The sequence below is a fragment of the Halichoeres trimaculatus genome, unplaced genomic scaffold (assembly GCF_033239565.1).
Source record: "Halichoeres trimaculatus isolate MK-OKI-2021-1 unplaced genomic scaffold, fHalTri1.1 fHalTri1_scaffold_2, whole genome shotgun sequence".
Lineage (NCBI taxonomy): Eukaryota > Metazoa > Chordata > Actinopteri > Labriformes > Labridae > Halichoeres > Halichoeres trimaculatus.
The window spans coordinates 20,646,980-20,659,450 of NW_027437180.1; the positions used below are offsets into that span (position 1 = coordinate 20,646,980).

General features: G+C 39.7%; 3 protein-coding genes across 3 annotated transcripts in view; 2 read left to right on the forward strand and 1 right to left on the reverse strand.

Annotated features, from left to right (window-relative positions):
* Nucleotides 1-7,385, forward strand: LOC141800059 (uncharacterized). Its single transcript, XM_074682522.1, has 21 exons — nucleotides 1-21; nucleotides 329-528; nucleotides 612-715; nucleotides 1,053-1,165; nucleotides 1,272-1,523; nucleotides 2,859-2,933; nucleotides 3,037-3,278; nucleotides 3,689-3,770; nucleotides 3,890-4,033; nucleotides 4,184-4,386; nucleotides 4,468-4,577; nucleotides 5,450-5,568; nucleotides 5,667-5,837; nucleotides 5,919-5,950; nucleotides 6,189-6,286; nucleotides 6,370-6,392; nucleotides 6,518-6,539; nucleotides 6,639-6,666; nucleotides 6,882-6,960; nucleotides 7,052-7,204; nucleotides 7,335-7,385. The coding sequence occupies exons 1-21, from the start codon at nucleotides 1-3 to the stop codon at nucleotides 7,383-7,385; spliced, it is 2,322 nt and encodes a 773-aa protein (XP_074538623.1).
* LOC141800559 (bifunctional apoptosis regulator-like) overlaps nucleotides 1-12,471 on the reverse strand; it is a 176,466-nt gene that overhangs the window by 117,228 nt on the left and 46,767 nt on the right. The gene's annotated exons all lie outside the window — the stretch shown is intronic.
* The window catches only part of LOC141810103 (uncharacterized), a 21,273-nt gene continuing 16,159 nt past the window's right edge, over nucleotides 7,358-12,471 (forward strand). Inside the window, exons 1-17 of the mRNA XM_074697446.1 lie at nucleotides 7,358-7,517; nucleotides 7,760-7,854; nucleotides 7,976-8,094; nucleotides 8,654-8,830; nucleotides 8,915-8,946; nucleotides 9,045-9,142; nucleotides 9,367-9,389; nucleotides 9,481-9,502; nucleotides 9,592-9,619; nucleotides 9,722-9,806; nucleotides 9,921-10,067; nucleotides 10,144-10,355; nucleotides 10,449-10,552; nucleotides 10,689-10,807; nucleotides 10,911-11,066; nucleotides 11,203-11,417; nucleotides 11,580-11,665. Coding sequence (XP_074553547.1) covers nucleotides 7,393-7,517; nucleotides 7,760-7,854; nucleotides 7,976-8,094; nucleotides 8,654-8,830; nucleotides 8,915-8,946; nucleotides 9,045-9,142; nucleotides 9,367-9,389; nucleotides 9,481-9,502; nucleotides 9,592-9,619; nucleotides 9,722-9,806; nucleotides 9,921-10,067; nucleotides 10,144-10,355; nucleotides 10,449-10,552; nucleotides 10,689-10,807; nucleotides 10,911-11,066; nucleotides 11,203-11,417; nucleotides 11,580-11,665 — 1,843 coding nt within the window. The 5' untranslated portion in view covers nucleotides 7,358-7,392. The remainder of the gene's footprint in view (nucleotides 7,518-7,759; nucleotides 7,855-7,975; nucleotides 8,095-8,653; nucleotides 8,831-8,914; nucleotides 8,947-9,044; nucleotides 9,143-9,366; nucleotides 9,390-9,480; nucleotides 9,503-9,591; nucleotides 9,620-9,721; nucleotides 9,807-9,920; nucleotides 10,068-10,143; nucleotides 10,356-10,448; nucleotides 10,553-10,688; nucleotides 10,808-10,910; nucleotides 11,067-11,202; nucleotides 11,418-11,579; nucleotides 11,666-12,471) is intronic.

Genomic DNA, 12,471 nt, shown 5'->3' on the forward strand with positions numbered 1-12,471 from the left:
ATGGATGTGTACACCTTCATGGTACGGCTAAAAGTTAAAACAAGTAGACAGGAATGTTTCAGTAGACATGAATGGAAGGAATGTTTTCTCAAATACCAACCTGACCAGTTTGCTGTAAAAGATACACTGTAGTTTTTTTTCCCAGGAAGTCACATTTCAGATTTAAATACTGATAGATGAGCAGTGTGGGTAATATTCTTTGGCAATATGTTAGTGACTTCTTAGCCTTACAGAGACACACTTTCACCCACATAACACTAATACCTTTGAATTTCTTTCTGCCACTCCCTCCTTTCATCTTTCCACTCACCAATCAACTTTACCACAGAGGTCGAGCTTGTCAGGAGTGCCACTTCTCAGCCTGCAGGGAGCACTGGAATTAAATCTCAGAGAAAACCCTTATCAGAACGAGGATCTGGTCCACATGTGGCTGGAGGTCAAGTTGAAACCATTGCTAAGATCTATAAACAAACACTTCCTGTCCTGCCTGAGTACCAAGAACTTCAGCTGTGACACCTACCAGACCGTGTATGTCCTCTTGTCCTCTGTTACTTATTTCTGTAACATTTTTGTTTAAACAACTACTCATCCCTCTTTCTCTTTTCTCACAGGGTGCGGGAGTTCAGCAAATATTACTCTGACATGAATCCAGTTAGGCAAAGGTGGATCTACGATTTCTTCATGTACCCGTTTCTGTCTGGAGACAGAGTGGCTGGTAGAGCTTTTTTGACTTAATGCTAAGCAGATATCTCACTCATTGTACAGCACAACATCATAGCTTACCAGAGAGTACAGTGTGTGTTGATATAAACTATGCAGGCACACAACTCACAATTTTTTAGCTCACAAGGCCAAGAGCTAAAAGAAAAATACATCATTGATGAAATATATCACTCAAGTAAAAGAGAGGAGTTTAACAACAACTGAAGGAATTGGACAAATTGATATTATACACTTAACATTTTTTATGAAATCAGATTAAAAAAGGGGGGGAATAAAAGAAGACTGATGAGTTTAAGTTAAATACACGATGCATTTGTTACATTTTACAGGTTGTGTGAAAAAGGAGGAGAGCAGTGAGGAGTGGTTGATGAAGAATTTTGGTGCCTTCAAGGCCATGGCCAGAATGGAGGACTTTTCAAAACTCAACATGGTCTTCAGTGGAGTGAGTACCCTTCAGTTCAACTTCAAGGGACAAATGAAGAAATAAAGTGACGCGATTTCTGACTTTTCCTTTGCTGACACATGCTTCATTGTTTTTTCCCGTACAGCTGGAGGTTCTTCACCTGCTGTCGCCGACGCAAATGGCCGCTCTGCTGCTTCAGCCTGAGGTTCAAAGTTTGAGCAATGGCACCCTCACCCTTATCTTTGATAGTATGATGTCAGGGGGCCCTGGCCCTCACCCAACAGCTCTTCCTGGAGGAGGCAACAACTGGACGACCTCAGGATACCCTCCCACCTATCCTCCAAAACCCACATATGACCCTTACAGACCACCATCCCCACAAGATCAACTCAGAGGGGTAAGAAGCCTGGGTGCTGAACTTCTGAATGGACTGTTTTGAATTTTTTACAGTTTTCTTTATCTCTAAAGGCACATCCAGGGACAGGGTTAGCTAAAGAAAAAGAAGAGGGTCAATTATATTTATATTATAAATATATAAAATATTTACTTAAAGGGGACATATGCTGAGCCGTGATTTAACACTTACATATAATATAATAAAGTTGAAAACAAGACCTTTTACCCCCTGAATTTTCAAAAAATGAGATATTGTATTTTTTCTGATATCCTAGAACGAGATTTGATGCCTCTGAAAATAGGTCATTGACATTTGGCTTCGAGATTTCGACCTTCATGACGACACGAGGATCCTTTCTTTTTATTGGAGTAATGTGATAAAGCAGCTCCTCCTCTGTGAAGTCAGTTAGTCACACAACCGCCACCGAGGGATACACCCACCAAGAGCAGAGTATGAATAAAGCTCCCTACTAGCTCTGGCTAACTTGACTGAGTGCTTAAAAAGTGACGAACTGACGGTGGAGGCGATCTTTAGACTACACTTTCAGCATGATGGATAAAACAGACAGAGAAAAGTGAAGGAGCAGGATGGAGCCCTGTTATAGAAATAGTTTATTGGTGAAGTCTGCCTATATTTCCACATATAAACTATACATGTTACAGTACCGGTTTGACTCACCACACTGAAGCGTCCTGAGATGATCTGTGTCGAGGTGGATTTTCTTCCTCCTGAGCTGCAGAACCGTCTGGGTCTGACTCGGGGTCCAATACAAAGGGACGTATCCTACACTCTGCCATTTTATAAGTGCTATCAATGCCTTACGGTGAAGTTTTGGAAAACAGCAAACTTGCTCAGTCTGCTCCATTCAATGTGGCGATTTTGTAAATACTGCCATGCTGCAAAAACCGCCCCCTGGCTCTACCCCCTCCACCCCTCTGATAGAACTGACCAATCAGAGCACAAAGGGCTGTGACGTTGCGAGGTTACTGGAGGTCATTCTCGAAGCGAAGCGTTTCAACAAGATCTTCAGAATGGCCTAAAATGAGGATATTGAGAACGCTATTGTGGGGCAATGAAGGAACTAAATGACTTGTACTGAGAGCAGAAATGCTTTACAGGCATCCTAGTCTGGCATAGTGAAAAGGAGAAACAAGCATGATATGTCCCCTTTAATGTCGTCAATGACAGTGAAAGATAAAAATAAATAAATAAATAAATGAATAAACATAAAACTGGTAATGGGATTTTAAAAAAAACTTTTCCCAGAGTATAAGAAGATTAATCAGCAAAATGCAGCTAATGTTGGACTAATTGTCTCATTTATCACTCTTACAGGTTGCACAAGGATTCGTGTCAGCCTTCAGACCCATTGGAAGCTTCGTTCATGACTTTGTGTCTTTTGTACACGAGGTATAAGCCTTGACACAAACACACGTGTTGAGTTTACATACAGGTATCCTCATACAGTAAACCTGCTGACTGAAATGACCCCTGACCTGCTGTGTTTTCACAGATACAGGAGCCAAACATCAAAAGCACCACTCTGACTCAGTTCCTGCTAAACTGGACTTTGGCTGAGCTGGCAGACGAGTACAGGCCAAAAGAAACACACCCAGTTCCTCAGATGCCAGAGTTTGATGTAACAAACGTAGAGGACTGGTACTACCAGGTGGTGGTGCCGCTGTTAGTCAGGTTCCTGCCAAATGGGGACCACCTAGAACATCATGGCATCAAGATGGCCTTCCATGAAGTTTTGTACGTCATCTTACATTTTTTATCTGAATCCCAGTCAATTTTTATTTTACACATTTGATTAGGTGTTTTGGGGAAATAGTCTAAGGTGATTTTTTACGTTTGGGTCATAGTTTCAAACTGTTCCCACCATGAAAAAATTTCAGATAAACTGACTTCTTTCAAAGAGTGAAGTGCCAAAAGGAAATGTTAGCAAGTGAAACAAGCAGCTTATTTTTGAAGCTTTAAGCAGATGCTCATGAACTGCTGTTTTAACATTTCCATAAAGGCTTTATATTTTAGACCACTGGTTGCATTATGAAGTGTGTCTGTCCCGAGTTTCAATGTCATAGCTAAAGCTAAAGCTACCTCGCACAGGTCTCAAACTGCATCTTTAATCAGTCACTGTGATATTGTGTCTTTTTTATGAACAGCTACCTGGAACACGGCATGAACAACGACACCTCTGAGGTTCCTGATGTCTGCAGCATCACACTTGACAGGAGTCCATGCGGGGTGAGGCTTTCTGCAGGCCCCTTTATTTTTAGTCTCTTAAAAAAGCAGTGGTATAAACCTTTGCCAAGGGTCATTGTTTGCTTTTTAAGATCTGCAACATGTTTTTTTAATCCTACCAGCTGACTGATGCAGTAGAAAACGTTGCCCACGTCATGCATTGTGCCGCACAAACAAAGTTTGATTTGTCAGAGAAGACGGTAGAGAGGCTGATCATGGAGCTTCTGAAACGACTGAGCTCATTGATCAAAGAGTTGTCCAAAAAGGTGAGTAAAAATTTCAAAAACAATAAATTAATTAATTAATTGATAAAAAAAATAAATAAGCTTTTCAAAACAGCAATGTTATCCATTTGGGCTTTTTTATTGCTGTAAAATATTTAAAGCAGAATGTTTTTTTTATTATTATTCCTGCAGAACTTTAGTGAGTTGGAGAAAGATTTCCTTGAGATCTTTCGTGAGCCAGAGTCTCCAGCTCTGACCCAGCAACACCTAGAGGACCCCGAGTTCATCAAGCTCTGGTTCCAGATCAAACTGATGCCCCTCATGCCCGACGTACCCACAGGCCTCCTGTCCTGCCTCAGCACCAAGAACTTCTCCTGCTCAGTTTTCCAAACCATGTGAGTTCATAAGTTTGAGTGAATGGTCAGTGTTTCTCACACACCCTGCATGATGTTGAGATTTCTCTTGCTTTCCTGCAGTGTGGCAGCGCTCAGCAAGGAGCTGAGTTTCATGCATGTTGATCCGATGCACAGTCACAACATCTACAGGCACTTCATCTTTCCCTTTCTGCTGCATCCCAACACCTCTGGTAAGTGTCAGGTTTGCAGGAAACACAAGATGTGAGGACCCAGATGCAGATAAACTCAAAGAATATTCATTGAATGAAACGGAAAATCCAAAAACCCAACCAAGATCCAAAAGTTCAAACCAAATTTCTCAAAATCTAAGAGTTTAAAAAAATCCACAGAACACTTATGGAAAAAAAAATGCTTTAGTATATAGTATCCATATTTATTGTGTGAGTGTAGAGTTTAGATATGAGGGGTGGCAATGTGGCCAAGGTCAAGAGGTGAGAAACTGAAGAAACAGAGACCAATAAGACAAAAGAGTGAATCAGCACAGGTAAAAATCATGAGAGGCAATCAAGACAAGGTGGAAACATAAGAGCATGAGTTTAAAACCAAACCAGACACATGGGGTGCAAGAACTTCAAAATAAAACAAGAAAAACAAGGGAAAATATAAGTCAGCAACTTAGACAGAGGATACTAAAGACACAGAGATCAAGATAAACCCACAAGACAGAAACACAAAGAATAGACTGTCTACATTTAAAGGTAAGAATCTGGAAACTCATTTTGTAAAACGTAAACATCAAATGAACCGTGACTATCACACAACACACTCAAAGTACCTGAATACTTAAAAATTACTCTAAAATATTTATTTTATAAGATATGAGCAGTATTTATGTTTGAGTTAATTGTTCAGCCTTTTTTTATTTGTAAGTGTATTTTTACATTTGTATTATAAAAGAGAATTTGAGGCTTTGTAAAAAAAAATTGTTTACATCTAAATGTACAATTTTATGATTGTTCTCTATCACTGGTAGATGAAAAGGTCAACTTTTAAGGTAAGTACTTTATTTTAGTAATGTAACATTCAAGTGTGTATGTTTCAGACCCTCAGTGTGTTAACTCAGCCAATGGCAGTGCAGAATGGCTGCAGGAAAACTTTGGTGACTTTTCAAGATTTCCCTCCATCACTGACTTCTACATGCTGAACCCGACCTTCTCTGGCGTGAGTTAAGATACACAGACAGGCTGAAAACAGATTTACCTTAAATTATTTAACTTATGTTTGTAAAACTCTCCTGTCCTCTTTGTTTTTATATCCAGCTGGAGGTCCTTCACCTCTTGACCCCCAAACAAACTGCAGAGTTGCTGCTCGTGGCTCTTCCTGTTCCACCTGAGAAAAACGTGGTTATCGACAGTGTGTTCCACTTCCTGTTGGGGTCACCTGAAGATTTACCAGAAGTCCTTCACCACCTGGTTGAACTTGCTGAAGAGGTAAAAGCTTGGATTAATATGATAGGTGTTTTTGTGAAAGTGGAAACTGGATGATTGATCTCTGAATGTGCAACTCCTCAGGCTAATGTATCCTGCAGAGTCTACAAACAGATGTGAGTAGTTTCATTTTTTATTCATACTTTCCTTGTGATAAATGATGGCTTTTTTCATCAGTTTTATTTGATTTTGCCAACAGACTTCCATCTTTGTTTAACTTTCACTTCTTATTAACATGGACCATGAGCTCATTACACATATGCTAAAAGTCCTGGTGTTCCTGAGTTCAGCGTTGAGTGCTTTAAGTTGACTTCTCCAAAGCTTTTTCTTATTTTGTTTTCATTTGTCTGTCAGTTTTGAGAGACTGTATGAGGCCATACCATCAGTGCCACCACATTTGGAGCCTGTCACCTGGGCCACCATAAATGACCTGATAGACATCGCACCAAGAGGTGAGTTTCTTTTCGCACACGCAGTTCAATGAAGTTGATGAACATTAACTCTTATTTACATTTGTGTGTTTGTGTTTGGACAGAGTGTGTGCCAGCCAACATCACGGTGAGATTAACCTACTCTGTTTTCCAAATACTCTTCTTCACATGTATTTTGTTGTTCATGCTTAAAGTTGGATGAGATAGATAAGATAAATTTAAGTTATTCAATGTTTAATTTGTCTTTCACAGTGTCCAGTAACACGCTTTGACGGTAAGAGCTACACAGAGGTGTCCACAATCTAGTTGCAGCACCATTAATACTTTCCATATCTATTTTTTTTACATTTTATTTTTTTATGGTGTTTGACAGATTCTCGCCTCTGTGGAAGATTCAACAGGTAACCCCTCTCTGTTTTGATTGTATCACTTATTAAAGAGTTGCTCTGTTGATAGTGCCTGCGCCTGTCCAGAGGCTACAGCTCTTTTCTCCAGACTTGTGTCTTTTTTCAGCTCTCCTATAAAAAAAGCACAATAAAAATCTTAAAAAGAACAATCATGGCAGTTCAATAATTCTGTTTGTTGACTTTATGTTTGTTTGTCACTTCCAAAACAGAACCAGCCCTCACCCTTACTTTAACTCATTGATGAAAGTGTCCTGCAGCCTCCCTCTGGAGACATATGCATGTGCAAAGGTGATTGTAAAAAATTGAAATTTAACCAGGAGTACAATAATAAAAGACCAAACTCTGAATGAACTCTCACTTCTTCTGTCTCTCTGTGCAGCTGGAAAACTTCACCGCCCATCAGCTGGTGTCTCTCCTGAAGTGTGATCTGCCTAGCAACAGCAGCCACTCTAAAATGCTGTGGAAGATGCTGCTGACTAAACTTTCCCACATCTTGGACCCAGCTCTGGACATATTAGCCGGCATGAACATGGTCTGTTCCCATCCTTCAAGTCTAATCAGTGTTTTATTAAAGCAGATTAACCCAACACCAAAGTCACAAAAAGGAACACAAAGCTTTATTCAGCTGTCTCTCCACAGTCCATGGTTATCCCGTCTGCCAGAGAGGTTTTGGATGTGATTGGAGAGATCAGAGTATCATTTTTGACGGATGAGGAGCTCATGAACAGCAGCTTCATCATGACGTGGTTCTCAAACCGCCTGAGCGCGTTCCTGCCTTTCGCATCACCGAGGTTCCTGGACTGTTTGAGCGTGAGGAACATCAGCTGTCAATCGTACCAGCTAATGTACGCTACCTTTCACAGAAAACTTCTGACCTCAATTATTATACAAGTTGTTCTGTTGTTTTGGGCTTCTGATAAAGCCCTCTGTCTACAGGGAAGTAAACTGCTGAAAAAATCAATGTATGATTGTTTTATAATTATAAAACTGTGCTAACTAGAGGTAAAGCCCAAAGGTTTTACAGTTGTTTTTTATTTTACTAAGTGTTACAAAAGATTAAAATACAACATTCTTCTTTTTTTATCAGACTGAAGGAGTTCATCGACCGTTTTGATGAAATGTCCGAATGTCAACAGTATGTGGTCCTGGAGGAGTTCATCCTTCCTTTCCTGTCACATTCAGGTATTGATTTCACTCCCGACCAAACCTGTGATCTGAAAATGTAAACTTTGGATGGCTGCACCAGTTTAAAAAAATATAAGAGCGCTTACAGGAGCCTTTTTGTCCTTTGGTTTTCATCAAGGTCCGAGCTGTGCGTCCTTCTCAAACAGCAGTGGAGAATATCTGATCAAGAATCTGGGCCCCTTTTCGAGGCTTTTGACTGTGCAAGACCTTTTGGATCTCAACCCGTCCTTCAATCCAGTAAGATTTTAATCCCTTCAATAAGAAAAGTGTAGAGACATGGCACACTGAACAGATTTTAAAGGGTTTAATCCTTACAAGAACAATCTAGATTTGGGAATCCTTTTTAGACCCAGGGTTAGATAATTTAGTTTAATTTTGTGCCAATTATTTAAAAAAAACTGAACTGAATTAACTTGGTGAGGAAACAAACTTTTGAGGACTCCTAATCTGGTTGCACATTGCTCTTAAATTAACAACACACTTTGTCCACAGTGGGCACCAAAATCCACACAAACTTCCTGAGAGTTGCTGTTAATCAACATTTAAACAGGAACAAAAGTTTAAGACCTTAATGTCCACTTACCTACACACTATGTTACAGGGCAATTCAGCAATCAAACACTGATATTGAATTACATGATTTCATCCATATTCAACTTTTTTTTGTCTTTTAATCATCCGCTTTTTTGCAAAACTGGATCTCAGTTTTGCAGATTTAACCTGATCAGAATACTTTTTAACAACCTTTTTCCTCTGCCTAGGCTAAAATTGATTTTGTTCTCTTCTCTCACCTCAGCTGGCGGTCCTGCCACTCCTGACTCCACAGCAGAGAGCAGAGCTGCTGGTGTTGACTGTTTCTACTCTGCCAGAGAGAGAAGTCATCATAAATACGCTTTTTGATCACCTGGCAGATTCCCAAGACCAAAAGGATTTCCAAGAGTTTCTGTTGCACCTTGTCGTCTTCATTCAAGATGTAAAATTGAGTTACTCTTGTTAAAGAAGTTACAGCTCATTGTGTGTCATTAGTGATTGTAATCATTGTATTCTGTGTTTAAAGGGAAACCTCTCCTGCTCATCACACAAAACACTGTGAGTTCATAAATTTATGTGTTTATTTTCACTTTAAATGGCTTCATCATGTATGATCTGTGGAGCTAAAAACTGAGATCAAACTCTGGCTGTTGTAGGTTCACCAGAATGGACTTGGCTCTGGGCACAGCACGTCCTGATTTGGCGTCATCCATCACATACACCAAAGCAATGTTATCCCAGCACATACAACCTGGTGAGAGGCACAGGCTGTAAAAAACATTTTTTTTTAAACAGCATTATTTCAGCCTGATAGCTTACATTATTTCACCAATTTGTGTTTTCCAAGCAGTGAATCAAAATAACTTTGATTGTTCAGGTCAAAGAAGAAAAGAAAAAAAAGAGTGCATTTAGTGAATAAACTACTATTTCACCTAAATGTTTTGACAAATTAAAATGAATTCATTTTCTTTATTTTAGGTTGTGTCATATATAGTCCACAGGTAATTTACTTTGATTATTTTTTCTCAAAATATTTTTTTCTTTATACAAAAAACAAAGACTCATAACAATCTTTATATTTTCACCCTCAAGTGTAATTTCACCATGACAAATGGTAAGATTTTTCATTTACTTCAGAAACTACAAAACACATTTTTTTATTAGATAAATCTTAATTTCTACTATTTTTCCTTCTTTTCACAGAAACGGACATTTGTGTTGGAGTAAACAGGTGTGTTTTTACTCTTACAGATATTACACTTACTGTAAATAATTTACATCTTGATGTCGTGGCCATAACTGTTTGCCTTTCTGTTGCATGTTAATATTATAGCACGATGCTGCAGCTCCACCTCGACAGCAGACAGATAAATGGACGTGTCTGTGACTTTCCTGTGGAGGAATTTGCATGTGCTTCGGTAAAACAGAAAACATCAGGGGGTGATATCTGCTCTTTGACCACTGTTTTGTGAAACAGTTTCACTTTAAAGTATTTTCTTATCTTCTTGTTACTCGTAATTTGTTTCCCACAGCTACACGCTTTGGAAGCAGAGGATCTGACAAAGTTGTTGATGTGCAATCGCTCAGCTAACTCCAGCGGCTCTAGACCAATCTGGAAGCTCCTCCTTTCCAAAGCCTCTCGTGTGTTGGACAAAGCTCTGGATCATCTGAGCAACACGGTATGAATCAGCTCAACTCCTCACTTCAGCCTCACCTGATCAGACAAGGATACCAGACTTCTTTTTTTCCCCCTAGACTCTGGACCCCGGGAATCCTGCAGTGGGGATGATCTTGGACTCCATCCGAGAAATCCGGTTGGACACAATTGGTTCGGATGGCCTCAATAATCCCTCCCTCAACCAGCTGTGGTTCAACCGCTGGCTCAGCCCATTCCTGCCTGCTGCTACCCCTGACTTTCTGTCATGTCTGCCCACAAGGGGTTTGAACTGCAACACTTACCAACAACTGTAAACAGCAGCACATGAACACAGTCTCATTTTAATCACTTTGATTTTGAAATGCATCCAGCAGATGATCTCAAAAACTGTTTTTTAACACAGGGTTCGGATTTTGAGCGGTCACTTGCCACGCATGTCACCGAACACACAGAACTCGGTTTACACTAACTTCATTGAGGGTTTCTTGACCATGAATGACACGGCAGGTAGGTCTCAAAGTCAAAATCTTAGTCTAAAAAGAAAAAAAACCTAAGGCATTAACAACTTAAAACTTGAAGCCCATGCTATGTACATTTCTAAGACACTAAATAAATATATATATACAATTTTCTTGTGGTTCAGACCCCGGCTGCAGATTGCACACTAACAGCAGTGAAGAATGGCTGCAGATGAACTTGGGAGGTTTCAGCTCTCTTGCATCTTTTGACGACATTCAGACCCTCTATCCCGAATTTGAGCCAGTAATTATGTTTCACTTTTTCTTCTGCAACATGTCTTGCTTATTATCTTGTTCTTTTTTTTCCTTCAAAGCATTGTTTAATCTGGATCTTGTTTTATTTGCAGCTGGAAGCTTTAGGACAGCTGTCAGTCAAGCAGCTATCAGAAGTGGCAGCCGCACCTGGACAGCTCAACTCTGCCAGGGATGCTGAGAATTTGTTAAATCACGTCTCAGACAGGTCTTTTGACGTCTTTTTCGATGACTTCTCGACTGCTATAGAGGTAACATTCAGATCAATTTTCTTAAGTTTCATCTTATTTTCATGGTTTATATAAGAGTGTACAAAATTACGCTTCAAATGTCCTGCACAGAGTGTCATAATTTTTGCTCTGTTCATTGTTTTTCTTTTGCCTGTAGGCTCATGAGGACACATTCCTCCCTGAAGTGAGGACAGCCATGCTACAAACCGTGTTTGACCGTGCAAACCTCTCCAAACCCTCAGTCATCGATTCAGTTGTGTCAGTGTGGCTCCAAGACAGACTACGGCCCCTGGTGGTTGACCTGCAACATCAGCAGGTCAAACAGTACTTCGAAATATTGGCTGGAAGAGGCTGCGATATCCGACAGCTGGGGTCAGTGTTGAACGAGACAAGAGTGATAAACCTTTTTGTTTTCAAGTATCATGCACATCATCGATGGAAATGTCTTCAAGAAATTTTATATACATGTAGAGAGTAATACAGAAAATACAAGAATGATTTATCTCTTTATTTTCTTTTAATTGTTGTTTTTAGAGTGGAGACTCTGAATACAGAAATCAGAAGTCTCTCTACATTGACACAGGACGAAGTCCACGACAACCTCATCCTGTCTCAAAGAGGTAATTAAGCAAATCAACCAAAAAAACCTAAGAAAGTTTCTGAAGGATCCTCAGTCAGTAGATAAATTACAGCAACCACTCCTATTTGCTTGAGAGTTAGATGCATTTTACTAAACCTATCCCATTGTTGTCAAAATAATCACAACGGTCTCTCAGAGGTCTTCACAGGTGAAACTGAGACAGTGTCTGGCTCCAATAATTTACCATTTTCAATTTTGACATACAACATTGAGCGGTTGGGAGGTTTGGTACCCTAACTGTGTTTACCTCTCCAGCTATAATCCCTCTCCAGCTGTCATCCCAGTTCCAATTCTTGGTCCATTTCAGGACTTGAACCAGTGACCCCCTGCTTACAGTCCTTATCAACTGAGCTACTGCCACCCCTAAAATGAGAAACCTAAAAGGACAAGACCAGTTTTCAAAGAGAAAATATATTTTGTCAATGAAACAAAAGTCTTACTCTGAAAATGTTCTTGCAAAGAGATGAAGATAGCTAAATGAGTCCATTGATAATGAGTTTGTTGTGTTGGAGCAAAGCAAGCACAGTAAAGCTTTCCAGACTCTGAGGAAAACAATCTGAGCTTGGCAGTGACACAAACACATCAACAATATGTGGTTTAATTATCGAAAAAATCATTGTGCAGCTGTCATAGCTGCAAACTTGGTGAATTTTTCTGTGGACCACCTATCCAATCCAATCCAATCCACTTTATTTATATAGCACATTTTAAAAAACATTTAAGATTAAGTGCTGCACAGTTAAAATAACATATAAGAACCTCAATAAAAGAAATAAAATCAATTAA

Excerpts from the sequence above, each read along its gene's own strand:
- LOC141800059 (XM_074682522.1), top strand. The coding sequence starts at position 1 with ATGGATGTGTACACCTTCATG. Across the intron at positions 22-328 it reads TGGATGTGTACACCTTCATG|AGGTCGAGCTTGTCAGGAGT; the intron begins GTACGGCTAAAA and ends ACTTTACCACAG. Across the intron at positions 6,961-7,051 it reads AGACATATGCATGTGCAAAG|CTGGAAAACTTCACCGCCCA; the intron begins GTGATTGTAAAA and ends CTCTCTGTGCAG.